This window comes from Oncorhynchus mykiss, chromosome 9 (genome assembly GCF_057628025.1).
Source record: "Oncorhynchus mykiss isolate SJ-2025 chromosome 9, ASM5762802v1, whole genome shotgun sequence".
Lineage (NCBI taxonomy): Eukaryota > Metazoa > Chordata > Actinopteri > Salmoniformes > Salmonidae > Oncorhynchus > Oncorhynchus mykiss.
This window is the reverse complement of record NC_143030.1, coordinates 45,430,201-45,450,560: the sequence shown is the minus strand read 5'-3', so window position 1 is coordinate 45,450,560 and position 20,360 is coordinate 45,430,201. Positions and strand designations below refer to the sequence as shown.

At 47.9% G+C, this 20,360-nt stretch overlaps 1 protein-coding gene across 1 annotated transcript in view; it reads left to right on the top strand.

Moving 5' to 3' along the window:
• LOC110531175 (semaphorin-3G) overlaps positions 1 to 14,733 on the top strand; it is a 76,333-nt gene extending 61,600 nt beyond the window's left edge. The window contains exons 7-18 of the mRNA XM_090184306.1: positions 2,815 to 2,871; positions 4,342 to 4,458; positions 4,702 to 4,844; positions 6,415 to 6,529; positions 6,633 to 6,702; positions 6,927 to 7,071; positions 8,524 to 8,755; positions 8,881 to 8,972; positions 9,116 to 9,157; positions 9,298 to 9,523; positions 10,904 to 11,037; positions 11,876 to 14,733. Of these exons, the coding sequence (XP_090040432.1) occupies positions 2,815 to 2,871; positions 4,342 to 4,458; positions 4,702 to 4,844; positions 6,415 to 6,529; positions 6,633 to 6,702; positions 6,927 to 7,071; positions 8,524 to 8,755; positions 8,881 to 8,972; positions 9,116 to 9,157; positions 9,298 to 9,523; positions 10,904 to 11,037; positions 11,876 to 12,370 (1,868 nt within the window). The 3' untranslated portion in view covers positions 12,371 to 14,733. The remainder of the gene's footprint in view (positions 1 to 2,814; positions 2,872 to 4,341; positions 4,459 to 4,701; positions 4,845 to 6,414; positions 6,530 to 6,632; positions 6,703 to 6,926; positions 7,072 to 8,523; positions 8,756 to 8,880; positions 8,973 to 9,115; positions 9,158 to 9,297; positions 9,524 to 10,903; positions 11,038 to 11,875) is intronic.
• The last annotated feature ends 5,627 nt before the right edge of the window (positions 14,734 to 20,360 follow it).

The following is a 20,360-nucleotide window of genomic DNA, read 5'->3' as shown; positions in this document are numbered from 1 at the left end:
ACTACTGACTTAGCGAGGGAACTATTGACCTGCTGCTCTCAATGCTGGGGCCACTACATACCCTGGGACTGTCCCATATTCAGTATACTGTACATTACTGTACTGTTAATAGTGACCCTTCCTAGAGGTCAAGGCCCTGACATTCCACATGCAGAAACCATAGGAAAGACACATTGTGGAGATCAAAGTCAACCTTCAACCTCACATCCTCCTCACTGAGCATCTGTGACACAAGTGGAGGTGTCATAGTACCTCTGGGAATCCCTACCAGCTAGCACATTGAGTTCTGAGAACCATATGTTTCTTAGACCTTGGTGAGAGCATATTGTGCTATGGTTATTTTGCATACAATTGTGCAGGATACCCAGCTAACACAGAACATTCTGAGAACCATATGTTTCTTAGGTGGGAACTTCAGTACTTCAGCATAACGTTTCCTACAGGCTTCTTCATGGTTCTATTTAAAGGCATGTTCTCAGAACATTCAGAGAACGTTAAGAAACAACGTTCTTCTGTGGGAATTTCAGAAGACTTTAGTAACATTCTACAATCGGTGGACGAATGTTAATTAACAACATATACATTCCGGGGCATGGACTCTAGAAGGTGTCAAGCCTTCCACGAGGATGCTGGCACATGTTGACTACGATGCTTCCTACAGTATCAAGTTGGCTGGATGTCCCTTCGGGTTGTGGACAGTTCTTGATACACACGGGGAACTGCTGAACGTGAAAAACCCCAGTGGCATTACAGTTCTCAAACCTAGTACTAACATACCCCGTTCAAAGGAACTTGAATCTTTTGTCTTGCCCATTCACTCTCAGAATGGCACACATACACAATCCATGTCTCAATTGTCTCAAAAATCCTTCTTGAACCCTTCTCCTATAATTCCCCCCCGCAAATCAAATTAGCATAATAAAATCATCCTCATCAAAATCCGTTTGTTTAAACTAGAGATATCTGGTTTTATTTTGGCATGGGCTGCATCGCCATCCACCGCGTCCGCCGATATCGCCCTTCTGCATCTGCAGTGAAAGCGGTGTGTTTGTCAAGACCGTAAGACCTCTGGAAAATCAATCTTCTCACGGGAAACGTCTCAGTGCCCGAACGGTTTGGCCTAGAAACGATGATGATCACTATCGACTCTCACAAACACGATGGCGTTCTCCGTTTGCTCTGCGACCCCCGCGAGCCGGACTTGTGTGAAGTCGGGTACAGCCTCTTCTGCCAACTTCTGTCTGTAGCGTCCGGACAGTTTGGGTTACACACTAATGGAAAGGTGAGACTCTCACGAACACGTACCTGTCAGTTGTTTTGCTCACAACCCCATAAGACTTGTCTGAAGGTCTCCGTTACTCGTTTAAAAACCATTATTGGAAGTACTGTACAGTATATATGGAGATAGTTTAGTGCCTAAAATAAAGGGTTAAATACATGTTAAAAAAAAATACATAAAAATTGTTTCCTGGTCTTTTCTTATCTCAGATATACTGTAGGATCGACACTTTGGGGGACTATCTGTTGTTCCGTGTAGTGAATCTGTTATTCAATGCATTTCTTTGGGCTACTAGCAGTAATTCAATGTTTCATCAATATACATTTTTTTATATCTTGAGTGGTCTTAAAATTCAAAATCAAATAGCTAAATGATCCTTGTCATGACCATCTTAAAACAATTCTATATGTTAGCTTCAACTTAGACAGGGCTAAAACTCTAGGAGGGTTTCCTCTCCTTCATCTACACTGACTGAAGTGGATTTAACATGAGACATCAATAAGGGATCCTAGCAAATTAATTTTCCATGTATCCTATCTGTGCGTGTAGTTCCTAAACAGTTACCTAAGCTAGCAGTGTTATAAAGTGTCATTGAAACATTCAGTGAAAGAAGAGAAAAATCTAAATAACCTTTACATTTCATTAGAAGCGTTCACAGAATTCAGAAATATTCTCAGAACATTATTTAATTATCTTCAAATAACCTACAAATAACCTACAAACATCCCAGGAAAACTTTCAGGGAACCATAGTAAAACATTCTTAGAACCTCCCTGCAACCTAAAAATGAACGTTCTCAGAACAGGCAACATTTTTCACTTTACGTTCTCGTAACGCTTAAAAAAAAAAATGTTTTACCCGTCAGGAAACGTATGGCTTCATTCCCAGAACCAACGTGAAACCTAAAACGCACGTTCCACGACTTCCAAGGAATCAAATGTGCTAGCTGGGCTGTATGTGCCGAAGCCAAGGGAAGGGCACTTACTGGAAAGAGATATTAAATCAAGGAAATGTACAGCGTTATTTTATCATAATGTTGGGCGTTGCGTTAGTAAGTGTATTTTTATCCTGCTGACTTCAATGTCATACAACCAGAGGACCACAATGCTCCTATTGTCTGTACTTAGGAACTTACACCCAGAGCTGGAGACTAGTGGAGACTCACAGGGAGGACATTCATACTGGGTCCTGATTCACTTGGAGCTCATCCTGTCGTCCCAGCCTGTCTATATGTGTCCACACTCTCCCTGTGTACCCATGTCCTGTCCCTCACTGATGACATCACCACAGTCAAAGAGTCACTACCATCTGGGGCCCAGAGATGCATTCAATTAAGTGTTTTATTTGATGACGTACTAGAGCGATGTACTGTATCTAAATGTTGAAACACTTACAATTAGTTCAGGAATTGAAGCCAGTTTGCCTTAGGGCGCATAAAGGTAACATTTAAATATATCTTTAATAATATGTGATATCTAACTTTGCTAATACCCATGTTTTCCTAACAGCATGTTTTAGTGACTGCCAATCCAAAGCAAGGGGGAAGGTTCCTCACGACCCAGCCTCCCCTTGCGAGCACCTTCTATTGGTAGGTCCTGTCCTCTTTGTTATTAAATAGTATGTTTATTATCAATGCAACAGAGAGGTTATTGGCTCTGGGAGATATCACTGCAGTGAGGGTGTTCTTCTTTTTTTTTTTTTGTTGTCATTTGACATTTAGCTTGTGAATCCGTGATATATACACATGGACATGCAGGGTGAAAGACAGTGCGTGTGTGTGTCTTCCCACCCCGCTCGATCCACTTTGCGCCTGAACCCCACAAACCTGAGGATCTGTCCCAAGATGCATTTCATCTGGCAGGCAGACACACAGGGACGGCCAAAGGCCCAGCAGAACATTGGACTGATATACTGACAAATAACCCTACAAAGACAAAGACATACAGTATTCCACCAAAGCTCACTCACATACACTGTGTGAAGCTAGCGTGGAAAAAACCCATACTAAACATAGACACGCGCACTAACATAATGCAGATGCAAGTTACGTACATGTTTTACACTGTCACCCACACATATATTATCCTCTTTGTTCCTTCTGAAGGGACCTTCTAGTCAGGATGAAGGAAATGCTGCTGAGTCATGGCCGTTGAGTTCCAGGTTTTCCGAGGAGCTCTTGGCAGGAGGACATGGAGGTCAGACCACCTTATTCCTTCTCCTTCCCTCCTCCTCACAAACACACACATAAGCCCTGATGTATCTCTGGGTCAGCTATCATAAGAAGCTATTGCCTTTCGGTGGAGCCAAAGTCTGTATTAATCACACAGCTCAGAACGCGGTGGAACTAGGACCCAGACTGCCTATCTGTTTGTGCATACTCAGGGGTGTAAGGCAACCCCACTGTCTCTGCTATTACAATTCAGCTCCTTGGCTGGGATACGATCATTGGAGCCATAGACACATACACAGGCACGCACACACACACACACACACAGGCACACACACGCACACAGGCACATACATCCTCAGTCAGTGAAGTGATGACAGGGCTTAGGGAGCAGTGCTCTACCTGTGACACGGCTAATTTAGGCGAAGATGCTCTTGTTAGGAACAGGACCTGAGCTCTTATCATGCAGAGCAGGGATACTGTAGCATCTCATTTGATCCTAGTTCATTTGGGGATGCTGTCTGATTCAGTGGGAGTGCTTACAGACGGGTTGATCTGATCTCTGTTCAGTCTATGAACCTTCTCTAGGGAAGCAGGACATGTGGTTTGGGGTTCAGGAGGGGTAGTGTTTCACTATGTTGGCCACTTTTGCATTTCTCTCATCATGCAAGTTCTTCCCTGCCGTTCCTTATTTCCTCATCCTTCCACATCTCCTTTCTTTTCTGTTCGCTTCCCATTGTCCCCCCTCCCTCTCCCCACTCTTCTCTTCTCCTCACCTTTAATCATCTCTGTTGTCTTCTCTTTTTCTTTTCTGTCTCTGCTACCCCCCCCCCCCCCCCCCCCCAACCCCCCTCCTCCGCTCTCCCTCCATCCTGCTCACCCTGTCTGTTCCCAGGTGGGGAGCTTTACACAGGGCTGACTGCAGACTTCCTGGGTAGAGACTCAGTGATCTTCCGTAGTCTGGGAGGTCGCTCCACCATGAGGACTGAGACGGACCAGAAACTACTGCACGGTGCTGGAACTGTATTGTACTCACTGCCCACACTGAATACACACCTAAAACAAATACATTATAGACATATTTTATACAACTTGGTTCTTACAACTTCCATAGACACCACCTGGTAAACAAGTCAAACTAATTCCTGTTCTCGCTCTCTTTCCGCTTTCCCTCCCTCCCTCTCTCTCTCTCTCTCTCTCTCTCTCTCTCTCTCTCTCTCTCGCTCTGTCTCCTTCCCTCTCTCCCTCTCTCCAGATCCTAAGTTTGTTGCGGCCCACCTCATCCCTGATAACGATGACCGTGACAATGACAAGGTGTACTTCTTCTTCACGGAGAAGGCCATGGAGGCCGGAGACAGGGAGGGAGCCATCCACACCCGCGTGGGACGAGTATGTGCGGTAAGGGAACCATACATTCTCATGATTTATTATTGACTCTGGTGCCTGATGGTTCATTCTCCAGGTCAGCCTTCAACCCCTCTTAGACCATGTCATGATCTGGGGCTATGGGAACTGGATCATGGCTGTGGGTGATTTCCACAGTAGGGCTTCAGCCCTGACATAGTGAGAGTTTAACATTTCTCTGCGGGGAGCTGTGATTGTAGTATTGCCTTACAGAGAGGGTCTGTAATGGTTAATCCAGGCCACAGAGGCAGATGGAGAGGGAGAGACAAGCGTCCGGCTGGCGGGCTGGGGAGCTGACATTCCCCAGCAATTGGCGTCTCTCTATGTCCATACACACACAGCTGTCGGATGTGCTCTGGTATGGAGAGTCAGAGCGTGCATACCTCCCATCTCTCTCACACAGTCATACATCCCTTCTGACATGCATACGCACGTGCACATGCACATGCACGCACACCACAGCTAACTACAGGTGTCCCCAAGAGACTCTGCTCCGGAGTCGAGACAATAGAGTAGCATTCCTATGCTCACACTTAAAAGTGTATGGTTCACACACACAACACACGCACACACACACACGCACACGCACACACACACACACACACACCACACACACACGCACGCACGCACGCACGCACAGGCCCGCCAATCCCCCTCAAAATATCTCTCCGTACATATACAGTGTATTTCTTCCCCTGTACTCCTCCCCAAGTCATTGTTAAACACTGTCTGTTATTATCAGTTCCACCAGAACAGAACCAGATCCTGCCAAGAAAACAAGAAAGCAATTATCTGTGTTTGATCTGATCCCGGACAGCTCACACAGACCTGGTGTCTATTAAACAACCATGTCTGCCTGTGAGCTAGCGCTACAATAATACTGTACAATACAGTATGGAGGAGAAGAAAAGCTCCTGTGATTATATCTCCACAACCCGTGCTCTCTGGCATCCCCGCTGTCCAGCGTGTGGTTGTAGAAGGGCTTACGAGACAACTTTCCCACAGGAGAGGCCAGCCAGCGGTAGTTAGCCGTGTGCTCCTGTGATCTATTGTGTTGTTGTGTGAATGTGCTCTACAGGTGCTCTGCTCTGCTCTTTATGTGTCCTGCTGCTGAATAGATAATGGTTATTCTTTGTTTGTCTCGTATTGAGAATGATACTGTATGTCTAGACAGAGCCACTAGGCTCGCTCTCTCTGTCTCTCTCTGTCTCTGTCTCTCTCTCTTTCTGTCTCTCTTTATCTCTGTCTCTCTCTGTCTATGTCTCTCTCTCTCTCTCTCTGTCTCTCTCTCTTTCTGTCTCTCTCTATCTCTGTCTCTCTCTGTCTCTGTCTCTGTCTCTCTCTGTCTCTCTCTGTCTCTCTCTATCTCAGTCTCTGTCTCTCTCTGTCTCTGTCTCTCTCTGTCTCTGTCTCTCTCTCTCTCTGTCTCTCTCTCTCTCTGTCTCTATCTCTCTCTCTCTCTCTCTTGGTCGCTCGCTCGTGTGTTCTCTGCACGATAGAGATGCGTTGGTGACGGTGGTGACGATCACGGTGATGGTGGTGTGTTGTCTGTGTCCCCCTGCAGAATGACGCAGGTGGACAGAGAGTTCTGGTGAATAAATGGAGCACCTTCATCAAGGCCAGGCTGGTGTGTTCTGTACCCGGGCCTCATGGAATCAACACACACTTCGACGAGCTGGGTGAGACACACACCTCACACTTGCACAAATCATTAATGCAAATAATTTACTCTCGCAGGCACAACATCTGAACGCACTCACAAAAGTACTCTGTATTTCACAGAGGGTATTTTCCTGCTCAAAGGCAAGGATGAGAAGAACCCAGATGTTTACGCCATCTTCAGCACCATCAGGTGAGCGCCACACACACACGGTTGCACACATCCACAGCTCCGTCTAGGAATTTGAGAGCGGCTACATTTCTCCGGCTCCATCACTCGGCCGTTTACCAAAACAAGCGACAGGGCGGCCATTTTGTTGTGTTTCGACTCCCAGTCTGTAGCTTTAACATGTACCATAGAGGAAATCAACATTGGCGAAGTCAGTCACTGACATTATACGCTCCTCTCTCCCCTAGTAACGTGTTCCAGGGCTTTGCAGTGTGCGTGTATCGTATGGCAGACATCCGGGAAGCCTTCAATGGGCCGTTTGCGCACAAGGAGGGACCTGACTACCAGTGGGGGGCTTACGAGGGCAGAGTGCCCTATCCAAGACCTGGGGTGGTGAGTAGTACCCTCAGAATAACCTACTGCAGGCTACTGTGCCGTATCGACACAATAGCAATATATTTCAGCCTCCTTGTCAGCTTGCTTGTGTGAGAGAGAGAGCAGGTGTTCAAACCGGAGAGAGAGAGAGAGAGAGCGAGAGAGGGGGAGAGAGAGAAATGAGAAAAAAAGAGCGGGATAAACTCCAACAGAGGGATAAAGAGCTAGTCCAGCTGAGACCTTGTGGTTTCTGTTGGTCCTCCTGGTTTTCCTCTCCCCTCAGCAGCTCTGTCTCATGTTCTCCTCTCATCCGCATCGCTGTAATTTAGCCTCATTTAGGGCCCTAGTGTCAGAACAGTCTGTGGTTTTACTCCACACACACAGGCCTGATTAAGAAGAATGTCCTGGCCCAGAACAACCCAGAGAGAGAGGGAGGGAAGGAGGGAGGGAGAGCGAGAAACCTCACTATAAACCCCTGCCATCAAGTCACTCAGGGTTCCACCCTCACCCTTCTCTCTTCCAACCACTTTGAATGAAAACTCACTGGAAAGGTTAAGAGAAGAAGACACAATGGAAGCAATCTCACCTGGATTCCTGTCCAGGGATTCTGTCCAGCCTTTAGCTCCATTCACCAACAGAGCCTGGTTTTAGCTTGTTGTAGTTCATTCTGATATCCCACAGCCATTCTGATATCTCCCCAGGTCTACCCGCCCTCACATTGTTACTGTAAGGCTCTACCAGGGTTATCTAAATGGTCTTATACCGACACTTTCCTTATGCTGGTAGGGTGCCATAGGGTGCCATAGGGTGCCAGCTATCTCTGTTTTGCACTGTGGAGACATGTGGCTGTCATCTCTCGACCGCTAACAGAGAACACTGTACTGTTTCTGAAGGCTATTGTGTAATTGTGCACTTTGCTGTGATTTAGCGCTTAGTGGCTGTGCACACTTAGTAGATAGGGTAGATGAAATGTAGATAGAAATGCACCCGTTTTCACTTACTGTAGCTCTTTCCAGTGATTGCAAGCGGTTAGAGTGCTTAGTTACTGCTTGGTCAGACATCAGAGTTGGGATCAGTTCCTCATGAATTCCAGTCAATTCAGGAATTTAAAATAGGCTTCTGTGGTGAAATTCCATGTCAATTCCAACCTACACGAACTGAAATAATACGTTTCAACGCTGTCAAAAAGGCCTAATGGTTAGTCAATGTTATGGCAGGATTTGACGAAATCTTCTCAAGCACAGTGTTGAATAGGACTCCCAGCTAAAACGTTGTCAGGGAGTCACAGAAAAACACATTCCTAACTTACAATATGACATATCAGGTGACCTCTAAAAACGCCGCTGCGTAAAGCCTTCATGTCACATTCCCCGAAAACCCTTTTACGTTTCAGGCAAATCCTACGTTTATTTCGTGACATGATTACCTAAGAGCTCCTCTCTCTCTCTCTCTCTCTCCTCCTGTCTCCAGTGCCCCAGTAAAATAACCAACCAGCCTGGCAGACAGTTTGGCAGTACCAAGGACTTCCCAGACACAGTGCTTCAGTTTGCCCGGGGGCACCCCTTGATGTGGCGCCCGGTGTACCCAGCCATGAGGCAGCCTGTGCTGATCAAGGCCAACGTGCCCTACCGCCTCAAACAAATCGTGGTGGACCGCGTGGAGGCTGAGGACGGACAGTATGACGTCATGTTCATAGGCACAGGTCGGTCACAAATATATCCCACTTTTACCGTTTTCTGTCGTTAGACATAGCGGTGACTGGTGAGGAAACCAGGTTGTCTTGTGATTGCTCAGTTGACCGTTTTTTTTTTTTACCCTCGACCCCAGACACAGGCACGGTGCTGAAGGTCATCGCCCTGCGCAGCGGCAACTCTCTGGACACAGAGGAGGTCACTCTGGAGGAGCTGCAGGTCTTTAAGGTAACTAGATAACGCCGTACTTCTCCTCCTCCTTCTCCCCTATTCCTCCTCCTCCACTTCATATCCCCACTGTCTATTTCAAAGCCAAACCCTTTCACAAAGGCTGAATGCGAATTAAATGTAAGATTCTCATTTCTATCAAGGTGCCAACTCCCATTACCTCTTTGGACATCTCAGTAAAAAGGGTGAGGAAATCTTCATTCTTTGTCCCAGTTCACATTTAGTTTGAGAAGGCCAGAACGCACTGAAGCTTTATGATAAATCCTATAGCCTAGACTTTCCATTCTCATTCTCTGCTTGTACTCTGATCCCTTTCCCCACATAGCAAGCACTGTTCGTGGGTTCTCCATTGGGTGTGGCTCAGCTGAGGCTCCACAGGTGTGAGACGTATGGGAAGGCCTGTGCTGAGTGCTGCCTGGCCAGAGACCCCTATTGCGCCTGGGACGGCACCTCCTGCACCCGCTACACCTCGCTCAGCAAACGCCGCTATCGCCGCCAGGACATCAGGCACGGCAACCCGGCCCTGCAGTGTATGGACCAGAACCTCAGTGGTGAGAGAGGGGGGGGCGGGGGGCGGGGGCTGAGGGCGGCCGGCCAACTTGGCTCTGCAGTGTATGGACCATAGCCTCAGTGGTGAGGGAGGGGGAGGGAGAGGGAGGAAAGGAGGGTGGAACGAGGGAGTGAGGGGGTGGGGGGAGAAAGAGGGAGCAGTGACTTAAAGAGAAAGGGGGTGGAGGAGAGAAAAAGGAAGAGAGAGAGGGAAATAAAGAGAAAAGATTTGTAAAAAGGAAGGAATGTGGAAATTAAAAAAGAGTGAAGATGATAGAGTATGTGAAAATTAGATACAGTTCTGAGACAACAAGCCAAGTGCCCCTGTGGAAAAGTAGGGCACGCTAATATCCTGTTTAGAAATGGTTATTACAATGGTGTGTATACTGAGGGGTGGGGGGGTCTGGCTGTCATGGTGGCCAAGCGGAAATGAACCCAGAGTATTTGTTCCTGGAGGTCACAGAGGTCAAACTCGTCCATTGAGAAGCAGTTGACTCTGAGAGGTGAGGGAGGACAAACACCGGGTCTTTATCCCAAATGACACCCTGTTCCCTACATAGTGCACTACTTTTGACCAGGTCTCGGTAAACAGCTTATAGGTTGAACGACCCAAGGCCAGTGTAAATCATGTGTAGTGTATATTGTATAGCCCAATGTCAGGTCTAGAGGAAAGTTGTTATCAGCTGGAATACAAGCTGTGTTTGACTGAGGCGTGATGTCCATGTCTATCCCTCTGTAGGGACCCAGAGGGATAACAACATGAAACATGCTTTATGTTAACTCTCATTTGTATATACTGTACACAGACATTTAACACAACCTGGAAACACAGACGATCTCAAATATGCACACGGTGTGCTGTATTTTGCTTCCTTGTCCCTTTTGAGTATGAAACACACTTGAAATGCACACTCATACTGGTAATGCTGTATAGGAAATTACATGACACACACACACACATCTTGGGCTGAAGGAGAGGGTGGTCATTTGAAGGACCTTTGAATTGACCAAGTAATGTTTTGTTTACTCACCTGCGCTGAGACGACAGATCCTCGTCGGTCTGTCATCGTGTGAGAGAGGGGAGCGTCGCTTGAAAAGACAGAAATCTGTAGCAGTCAGAGGAGCGGAGGATGTTGTTTGCTCACCTGAAGACGTGCATGAGGGGTGATGAAAGTTCTCTCCCAGGTCAAGGAGTGGTTTCGTTTTGGATTGAGTTACGCTGACATGGAATAAAGACGCTATGAAGGGAGATTTAGTGTCTGCCATAGCTGAAGACGGCACCACCAAAGCCACAGGGCCTACTTGAGACCCCAACATGCTCTGCAGACCGCAGTTTTAAGTGTATGTGGTTTAATGCCTATTGTACCTATTGTGTGTTGCAGTGGAGGGATTGGATGTGACAGAGGAAAGGGTTGTGTACGGAGCAGAGAACAACAGCACCTTCCTGGAGTGTATCCCTCGCTCCCCCCAGGCCACCGTCACATGGCTGCTCCAACGGGACGACCGCAAGGAGGAGGTGAGAGAGAGCGATGGGTGGAGGGGGAGAGAGAGAGTGTGTGGAAGACAGAGGTGGAGGGATCGCGAGAGCGTTAGAGAGTGAGGCAGAGGGAGAGAGAGAGAGTCTGACGGAGGACAGAGCGAGAGATGGAGCAATACGGGGTATGAGAGAGAAAGAGAACTAGGGAAGAAACTGAAACGAGAGGGCCGAGTCAGTACTTCAGGGGACGATTTAAGGGGGTGTTTGAGAGAGACTGAGAGATGGGAAGTTTTAGTAGGAGCGGGAGTGAAGTCAGGTCCACTCCTGCTCAGTGACCTGTGACATGTACAGTAAAGCTCCAGTTTCTCCCATGGCAGGGTTTCTGCGGTTTCCCGAGGCTTAAACGAGTGTTTCAGTCAAGCATGTAAGTACAGTATTAAGGCATTAGAGCAGCTCTCTATTTCCCACCAAATAATCGTTGGCTCTCAGCTGTTCATTTGGAGAGAACAGGCTGCCCTGTTTGCTTTGGCACGCAACACATGCCCCGGCAGAGAGATCGGACGAAAAAACAAGAGTTGATGAATTTCATGGCAAAATTCTTCTTAGCCACCCAAGCTGAGAAAATAACACAAAAAAAAGCGCAGCTTGGACTTTGCCCCCTCCCCATCTCATCCCCCTCCTCCCCTCCTCCATCTTTGTGCCATACCTCATCATCCCTCCATCTCACTTAACCCCTCTTTCTTCTTTCTGTTCTTCTTATCCCAATACGTTCCCCTCTTTTCTCCCTCCCTCCCTCCCTCCCTCCCTCCCTCCCTCCCTCCCTCCCTCCCTCCCTCCCTCCCTCCCTCCCCTCCCTCCCTCCCTCCCTCCCTCTCAGGTGAAGCTAGATGAGCGGGTGATGCGTACGGAGCAGGGCCTGCTGTTCCGCCGTGTGCTCCGTCAGGACGAGGGTGTGTACGTGTGTCGCTCTCGTGAGCACGGCTTCACCCAGACCCTCACCCGCCTCTCCCTGGAGGTCCTGCAGGGGGACACACTGAGCGAGCTGCTGGCCCGTGACGACGCCCCCCTCGATGGTCCCCAGGGGGCGAAGGGCTACCGGGCCTGGCCTCCCTGCCACGCTCACAGGAGCACCGGCCCCCTCAGCCAACAGCGCTCCTGGTTCAAGGACATCATGCAGCTGATTGGCCCGTCCAACCTGCCGCACGTGGAGGAGTACTGCGAGAGGTTGTGGTGCAACGACAAGCTGCGGCGCAAACACAAGAGCATGCTGGACAAGTACCGGCAGGCGCAGGACAGCGCACGCAAGGCCCGCAACAAGGGCTCCGGGGAACGCAACCGGACGCCGCGGGACGTCAGCAGCCGACAGCCGTAGAGGGGAGGGAGGAACGGAGAGGGGGAGGAAATAGAGGACTGGGAGAAGGACCACATGACACGATAAATGAGAGACTGAGAGAGAAAAGGAAGAGGTGGTAGTTCCATGTATTGCAGGAAGAGAGACACTGCCAACAGTGGTGTTAAGGGTTGAGACTGATGTGGATGGGGGGGGGGGGGGGGGGGGGGGGGGGGGGGGGGGGGACTCATCAACTCTCCTTGACTTCATGAAGAAACCCTCAACTGTTTTCACCAAGGGACCCCTCCTCTCCATTGCATCATCAGTGACGTTGTATATGACTATTGACTGACTATACTGTGCTGTAAATACTGTGTGGGGTTGGACTGCTACAACTGATGACCTTTGACCCCTTATGGCGCCCATCTCTCTTTGGTCCGTGAGCCCATTCCACACGATGTACCCCTTATGGCGCCCATCTCTCTTTGGTCCGTGAGCCCATTCCACACGTTGTACCCCTTATGGTGCCCATCTCCAGTCTGTTTGCCTCACCCTGCACCTCATCATACTTCTTCTGGAAGAAATGGGGCTTAATATAATTTTTTTTAAAGGGTTCTGTGGCTCACTTCCTGCACAGTATTGCCTTCAAAGAGGTCCTAGAACACCGAAGCGCCGTAGTTTTTAGCAGTGTAATCCCATCACCCTGAAAGTCATTCACAACCGTACAGTACGTTCGCAAGCATGCAGTGTTGAGTGGACATCTAAGTGCACTCACACATCATCCATCACACACTCAGCCATAACAACGCACCAGAGCATTGCTTTAACTGAACGTTTTCATGAGACGATTGTTGACGGTTCAACAGAGAAAAGGCCTGTTTGTTTTATCAGCTAGACTCCAGTTCCCACCATTCCTAGTTGTGTCGTTCCTAACAATGGAAGGAGAAGAACGGGTCGTTGGAGCTGGCTGAATGTTCTGCTGGTGCTTTGTAAACACTGCTTCATTATTTAAATACAGGGTTAGCTATGATATTTCTCTCTCTGTTGTTATAATGCAATGTTTTCACAGACTTCGCTGAAAAGCGCTCCTTTCAAGGGCACTGGTTGTAGGGAAAGGTGGGGGTCAGAGGAGTGAAGGGACAGGGAGGATGGGACGGGGTGAGGGTATGAAATTGGGCTGGGTTCTAAATAAGGAATAGGGGGTAGTGAATGGGGTCGTAGAAGTTGTGGGTGGGTTTTTGTTTTTTTACAATGGGTGGTGGCGTGATATTAAATTAGTTGGGTTAATGTGGGTGGGTGGGGGTCAGGGGATAGCTATGCGATCCTCCTTGGTTGGCTTGCGAAGGCTAGCCAGGAGAAGTGTGGGGTTTAACAACTCCCACTTGCTCCCATGCCTTGGTTGCTTTCACTGGCATACAAACTTGCCTGTAAATGAGGAAGAGGTGGTGGTGGTGGTGGTGGTGGGGGGGGGGGGGGGGGGAGGAAAGGGTGGTGGAGGAATACGGGCACTGACAGAAAAAAAAGGAGAGCTTAAAGTGCCAGTGTACACAACACACAGTTCTGTAAAAATCCCGAATCCGTTCGTGTGAAGTAACTATTTGGAAATGTGGCACGTTGTGTCCTGCCCATGAGAGTGACTTCAGAATATGCAACGCAAGCATGGCTCAATCTTCCGCTTTATTTTCCTAGTTTGAGAAAAGTGAGCCCTGTTGCTTTCTCTCCAAATATTGTTTCTGATCGTATCTTCGTAAAACCAACCAGAATGTGACGGAGGAGAGAGCGTTGTTAAATAGCCCAAGTCCCCTAGGCCTTTTTTTGTTGTTGTCAATTCTTTCTAAATCCTAACGTTTTAGTTCATGATTGGCGTGTCAATGAGTTAACATGAGATAAAGCATTATATCTCGAGCAGTCGTCCCTTCTAATCATGTTTCTACTGTTGATGACTTGAGTAGATTAGGGCTGCTATACAGAGGCCCACCAGGTCTTATTCTGATATAGCCTTGGATAAAAGAGAAAATGCTTTGCTCCACACAACACAATAGCTTATGGTTCACAGCTATGGGGGAAAAAAAACAGTATTCAAGGGGTATCAACACAAATTGTACAGTGAATATGAATAAAACAATGAAAAAGCTGTTGCTGCCAAAATGTCATTTGTTTTTGCCTGTTTTTAGATTTTTGTGGAAAAAAATTGTGTTTCTGACATACTTTGTGTTCAAAGTGTCAATGTTGAACTGTAACAAAGTGAGAATTCCAGTCGTTGATGTGTGGTTTGTAACTCATTGGAGGGGACTCTTTTATAGGGCCTAATGTAAATGTTTGCTGTATTTATGTCTTATTTAATGAGCTCTCCTGCATGCGGTGTAAGTGTATGCTATTTAACATATTAATACAGTTGTTTGTTTCTAACGTAAACCTCTGACTCCGCATTCTCTTTCTGATTCCCAGACGTCTTTCTGTGGTCAAAAACTCTTAGGGTGGCGAGCTTTGGTGCGGTGACGTTAAGAGCCGTGGGTTTGTGGAGCTGGGTGTGGTTTAAGGGAGTGGGTTTCGAGCAGTTGTGGGAGAGGTGGGGGTTGAGGTGTGGGGTGTTGTTGATCTGAGCCAGGGATCCTGTATCACTCAGACAGACCAGACTCTGTGTGTGTGTGTGTGTGTGTGTGTGTGTGTGTGTGTGTGTGTGTGTGTGTGTGTGCGGGGGGGGGGACGATTGCACATGCGCTCGTGTGTGTACACGTGCGCCCACGTGTGTGTGCGCATGCATTCTTGCTTGCGTGCATCCATCCATGTGTTTGCAGTACTTATTTGTGTCTCTGGATCAGCGGCTGCTTTGTGTTTGAGTTTGTCTGTTGGTCGTCTGGCAGCGCAGTGTTCAATGTTTTGTCTGTTGTTGGCTCTGTTTGGAGCAGGCTAATGAAGCATGTCGAATCAATTTAAATGCGATCATTGAGCAGCGTCTCAATGAGTCTGAAAGAGACTGAATTGAGTCTGGGTTTAAAAAAAAACAAAAAAACAATTGGTTTAGGGAGAAGAAAAGAACCATTTTACTCCGTAAAGACCCATTTTATTCTGTGAATAAACACGGCTGCCAAAGCAGAGCTTGTCCACTGGCAATGAAGACATAAATAAGTAAATACAACGAAAGTGCCTAGAAATGAGCCTCTAGTTATCAACCATCTGTTTTAACAATGCTAAGCATAGAGACTATTTGAGTGTAAATCAACAACAACCTGCAAAGGTTTGGTGCATTTTCTGTTTGCTTTTCCCAGGATTTTCTTTTATGGTCACACTTTTCAACTCCCAGTTGGCGAACCCCAGCCCTCACCGTTGTCAACTAAGGTACCTGTGCATGTAATTGTAGCGTACTTGCCACAGTAATATGTGTATGACAGCTTCGAAGCAGTGGAGTTTGTTGTCGGTGTTGCGACAGGCATGCTCTCCTAGACCCGACCCCAAACCAACCACCTAAACGCCTTGACACACTGAGCATATCCACAGATCCTGTCCTGGAATGGCAAGACACCCTAGCCAATTCTGTCGCCATTCTCCACTGTGTGAAAGGAAGCTCCAGAGTGGCACAACGTTGCTGCCTTCGTCAAAGGGCCTTAGCGAGTTAGACCTACGGGCGGCAGAATGAACCGTAGAGGCTCCGTTGGACCCACATCCCCCATAAGCCCCCTTTAGCCACGCAGCAGCGGGTGATGGGAACTCCAGCTGCTGGAGCCATTTTTCACTTAAAGCCTTTAGCTCGTTACAAATCAGCCTTGCACACCGGTTACAGTCACAGCTCATTACCTGCCACCAGGGCTTAGCTTAAACAGGTGCGTCTCCTCCAATGCTTTTCCCTCTGTTGAGGAAGCCTGGGTGCTAGGGTGGGACAGAGCCTCTCGCACACTGTCCGAAGATGAAGCCATAACGCATTGAGAGATTTGCTAACATGGATGCTGTGGAAATGTTGTGTAGTGATATGCCGTAGTGATATGCCGGAGTGATATGCCGGACCACAATTGTCAACCTATTCCATTGCGTTAAAGACATATCAACTAAAATGTACTCTAAAAACTGTCTTCTGAGCAAAACAGAATAACAACGTCTTAACGTCCAAGCTAACAGTTTCAGGAGCGGGTTACTTACACAAACCCCTATCCCTGTATAACATCCCACAAACACACTTTACATAAACCCAATACCCTATAAAACACTACAATCCCACAACCACAGGTCCAATCAAGCATCCCTCAAAAGCACTCGTAAACTGTTGGTTGTCTCATAGACAAAACACACCCTGTCTGTTGATGCTGTCTTAATAAGAGATGCTGCTGCTCCGTGAATGTGCCGTGTTCAGACTAATGTTCACATTGTGGTTTACTAAGGTCTACAAATACCAGCGCGTTTATCTGCAACAACACGCCGTCATGTGTTTTGTTTGCCATCACTTTACCATAGAGTATAGCTTCATGAAAACCCTAGTAGTCATCGCTTTAACAAGAGTCAGTCAGTCGTGCCGCAGCGTAATCAATGAAAATACACCAGGGAGAAAGACCAACATCCACCGAGCCCAATCCAAACAGCCCAACAGTCTTTGACAACTGTGTAGTCTCTTAAGTCCTTAAAGTGTTCACCTTAATCAGACGTGAGAGGAGTTGAGGAGTCTGTTCCCGGATCAGATTTCAGTCTCAAGCCCCAACCTGCAGTCAAACTCACTGCCTCGTGTTCTGGCACACAGGAGATGGGGACAGAGTCCTAGGTCTAACAGTCAGTTTGTGTGACTGACACTTCACATCAGCCAGCAGAGCCAGGGGCAGACAGAGCCAGGGGCAGACAGAGCCAGGGGCAGACAGAGCCAAGGGCAGACAGAGCAGAGCCAGGGGCAGACAGAGCCAGGGGCAGACAGAACCAAGGGCAGACAGAGCCAGGGGCAGACAGAGCCAGGGGCAGACAGAGCCAGGGGCAGACAGAGCCAAGGGCAGACAGAGCCAGGGGCAGACAGAGCCAGGGGCAGACAGAGCCAGGGGCAGACAGAGCCAGGGGCAGACAGAGCCAAGGGCAGACAGAGCCAGGGGCAGACAGAGCAGAGCCAGGGGCAGACAGAGCCAGGGGCAGACAGAGCCAAGGGCAGACAGAGCCAAGGGCAGACAGAGCCAGGGGCAGACAGAGCAGAGCCAGGGGCAGACAGAGCCAGGGGCAGACAGAGCCAGGGGCAGACAGAGCCAAGGGCAGACAGAGCCAGGGGCAGACAGAGCCAGGGGCAGACAGAGCCAGGGGCAGACAGAGCCAGGGGCAGACAGAGCAGAGCCAGGGGCAGACAGAGCAGAGCCAGGGGCAGACAGAGCAGAGCCAGGGGCAGACAGAGCCAGGGGCAGACAGAGCCAAGGGCAGACAGAGCCAGGGGCAGACAGAGCAGAGCCAGGGGCAGACCTTTTTTTATTTTGCCTGAGTAGCCTTATTTCACTGGCAAAAATAAAACTCAACCATCTAACGAAATATCAACTCAATGTCAAATACAGGTAGCCTAGACAAATAATTATCATCCAATCACATTAACTGTTACTCTCGTGAGAATTCCACTAACTGTCCGTATGTTGCCAAACGTAGCTGCTGCTCATTCCATTTGCTAAAACATTTATAAATGGTTAAATACAGTGAGGCATAGACACACATACCAGCTCTACTGGTAGTACTGATACTACCAGCAGTACTACACCTGCACCTGTTGACGACACAAGCTGTTCTGCTTCCACGAACACATCCAATGCTAGCATCAGTAATTCTACATTTGTTGTTAGCCCAGCTAGCATGGACACTGACAGTTGTGAACCTGATGCAGCCAAAGAGCTACTGCCCCTTACGCAGGAAAGCACCGAACAACAGACAGGGACCTTCGAAGAGGTGCAAATATGATGAGAACTACATTGATTTGGGGTTCACTTATATTGGGAGTAGTGCCTTTCCTAAGCCACAGTGTGTTATATGTGCAAAAGTACTATCTCACAACTCGATGAAACTTCACACTTGAGCAGAAACAAAACATGCCAATTTGAAAAATAAGCCACAAGAGTTTTTTGAGCGAGAATTAAGACGACTTTCGAGTAGTAACACATGTATAAAAGCAACAGATACCATTAATAAGAAGGTGCTAGAAGCATCTTATATGGTGAGCTACCGAGTGGCTAGGACAGGTAAGCCCCATACTATTGTGGAGGACTTAATTCTTCCTGCTGCCACGGATATGGCTGGGACAATGCTGGGGGAAAAGGCCCAAAAAACTATACAGACAATGTCTTCATCAAACAATACTGTTTCACGACACATCGGTGACATGGCAGGAGATGTTTTGAAACAATTACTGCTTCTCATACAAGTCAGTGAATTCTATGCGTTACAGCTGGATGAATCAACAGACGTGGCAGGCCTGGCACAGCTCCTGGTATATGTCCGTTACGTTTATGGGGGGTCAATTAAGGAAGACATCCTCTTCTGCAAACCACTGGAAACCAAGACAACAGGAGAGGATATTTTTAAAGTACTGGACAGCTTTGTGACATCAAATGGACTTTGGTGGTCAAGATGTGTTGGTATCTGTACTGATGGCGCAAAAGCCATGACAGGGAGACATATACTTATATACATATACTCATTGTTTTTCCCGACGTGGCTTGGGTACACTGCAGCATCCACTGAGAGGCTGTTGCTACCAAAGGAATGCCTGACAGCTTGAAAGACGTTTTGGACACTACAGTGAAAATGGTTAACTTTGTTAAAGCAAGGCCCCTGAACTCTTGTGTATTTTCTGCACTATGCTATGATACGGGCAGCGACCATGTAACGCTTTTACAACATATGCTGGTTATCAAGGGGCAAAGTATTGACACATTTTTTGGAATTGAGAGATGAGCTTAAAGTTTTCTTTACTGACCATAATTTTCACATGTCAGACCGCTTGCATGATGACGAGTTTCTCACACGACTGGCCTATCTGGCTGATACTTTTTGAAACGTATCAAGCTGATACGCTTGAATCTAGGATTACAGGGACTCTCCGCAACTATATTCAAGGTGCGGGACAAAATTGAGGCTATGATTAAGAAGTTGGAGCTCTTCTCTGTCTGTATTCACAAGTACAACACACAGGTCTTTCAATCATTGTCTGATTTTTTTTGTGTGCAAATGAACTCAAGCTTACGGACAACGTCAAACGTGAATATGACTCAGGCTGCTGGAGCCAAATCTACATTGGGATTTAGGTTACATCCCAATGTAGATTTGGCTCCGGCAGCCTGAGTCACGAACTGTATCCCGTCTAGCGCAAAGTATCACATATAGAAAAGTATATTAGTAACGTAACTCATCATAGTTAGTCAGGTCCAAAGGACAAGAGCAAGTAAAGAGGTCCCCAGAGTGAACGTTATACGTCGGTCAGTCTATGGGACTGGGACTGATCAGTCTATGGGACTGATCTACTGGACTGATATGACATATTCCATCCCTCCATCCCTGATCCCAGGCCTGCGTTACTGTCACTGGGTCCAGGGCCACGTCCTCCCTCTCCCCTGCAGTTTGTTCTTAGTGGTGTGTGGTTGAGTGTGAGGGACAGATGACTGGGGGGAACCAGTAACATGAGAGGCATAACAAGTAATGGCTCTGGGTCTGTCAGACAGACAGAGCTGGGCTATGGGCCTACTGCCTCACAGTGAGTCGCTATGCAGGCTCCACAGTGAAAGATTTAAGATGAGTCACCATGAGGGGACAGATGGAAGGAGGGATGGAAGGCGGTAGAAAGGGACGTGGGGGTAATTCATCTCACGGAGGGGTCTGGTTTTTGGCCCCACGCCTCCCTGGAGAGAGCGAGGGAAGACTTTCACATTGCGTCACAAATTAGGGGGAGCGAGAACTGGGTCTGCTGTGGACAGCTCCTACGCACTCTCTCAATCTGTTCCATTATTAACACTGTGGTCATGCATGAGCAAAACATTCCTACTGTACAGCATTATGGCATCAGTCTCTATGGTCGACTGTAGTTATTATTCATTTG